The following is a 1,306-nucleotide window of genomic DNA, read 5'->3' as shown; positions in this document are numbered from 1 at the left end:
TGGCTCCCAAGGAATATGCATCAGTGCTGTCATTGTGTGGCGCATTTGTGTTCCTCGGTTTTCCGGCAATATGAGACCAAGGCCACTGTGGTACCTTTGACAAACCCACTATGAAGAATCCAGATAATCAGAAGAGAACAAGCAAGGTCGACCCTTGGAATATCACCCATGTTTGGTGTAAATGATACATTTTAGCACGTCTTCTCTTGGATATAGATTTGAAAACACGCTTGCGTTAGTTAGTAAATCTTGTTGTCAGTCAGACCCTGTTCAGCCTGGTATGAAGATGCATCCTGAATTATGCTTTTACCACAGGTGTGACCACACGCGCTGCACTGCAATCAGTCAGTGCCCACACAGGGGCATAGCCTCATCATCATTACTGCACTGTGTCTGATGGGTTTGGAAAGGCCATGGAGATGTTTGTCGTCGTTTGGAAATGGCTGCAGGCTGGCTTCTGTGTCACACTGGCTTGAATAAAGAGAACTTTAAAGAGAAAGAAAGCTGCAACAAATAATAAAGTATTATTTCCACCAGTGACAGCAAGAGACACCCTGTCAGTCTACAGATCACAACACGCTGGCTGAGTGTTCTACCTAAAATTTAGATCATCTACTCAGACGCAAACTTTCAGAAAACTGAAAAAAAACAGCACCAACAAGCTACTGAGAATATAATTATTTATTTCCTACAGTCCAAGAAATATATGCCTTTTCTCTCAATGTATAAAATGTATTTTAAATAAGCGTCTTCTCTTTCATACTCATGTAAATTCTTATCATTTAATTAAAAGCCCTGAAGATTGTTTTTTATAAACAACAAAGTGTGACATCACAAACAACCAAATCACCAAAGAGCACAGTAAGAATTCGTAGTTAGCAAAAGCCGTCCTGCAGTTTGCAACCTGACTTTGGCTCTCATGAGGTTGTTGCTCTTCAGTATTTTTGAACAGTTTGTATTTAAAAAGAACAAACATTTTAATGTGACAGCTGACACAAGGTGAGCACTTCTTGTGAAGTTTCTGGAGACGATCGCTGAGGAGATGAATGCTCTTCATGTTCCCATGTTTGCAGTTGTTTCATGAGACGTTGCAGCCGTTGCAGATGTCTTTATTCTGCCATTTGCTGTTCACATTGCTGTTGCTGCTCTGGAAAATCCAATGTTTTGTCCGGTGTGAAGTCATCTCAGATAAAAGGGTTGCTCAACGGGAAGGAGGCTCAGTCTGTGGGTTTTTACATTGTTGTCTGGATTAAGATCCAGCTGATGATAATCCTGAGGCTGGTGAAGAGAGGAACTGTGGAGACAG

At 41.3% G+C, this 1,306-nt stretch overlaps 1 protein-coding gene across 3 annotated transcripts in view; it reads right to left on the bottom strand.

Annotated features, from left to right (window-relative positions):
- Positions 1-681: 681 nt before the first annotated feature.
- Positions 682-1,306, bottom strand: part of mbd2 (methyl-CpG binding domain protein 2) — a 43,749-nt gene continuing 43,124 nt past the window's right edge. For all 3 annotated transcript variants that reach the window (XM_086187203.1, XM_086187202.1, XM_086187205.1), the window contains one exon: positions 682-1,294. Coding sequence is in view for 2 of the 3 variants with exons in the window: in XM_086187202.1 (XP_086043328.1) it covers positions 1,180-1,294 (115 nt within the window). In the remaining variant the exon portion in view is untranslated. The remainder of the gene's footprint in view (positions 1,295-1,306) is intronic.

Source organism: Aulostomus chinensis, chromosome 19, assembly GCF_037954235.1.
Source record: "Aulostomus chinensis isolate RoL2024-O1b breed Wild chromosome 19, RoL_Achi_v1.0, whole genome shotgun sequence".
In the NCBI taxonomy this organism is placed as follows: Eukaryota; Metazoa; Chordata; class Actinopteri; order Syngnathiformes; family Aulostomidae; genus Aulostomus; species Aulostomus chinensis.
The sequence above is the reverse complement of the archived record's forward strand: the minus strand, read 5'-3'. Positions and strand labels throughout refer to the sequence as shown.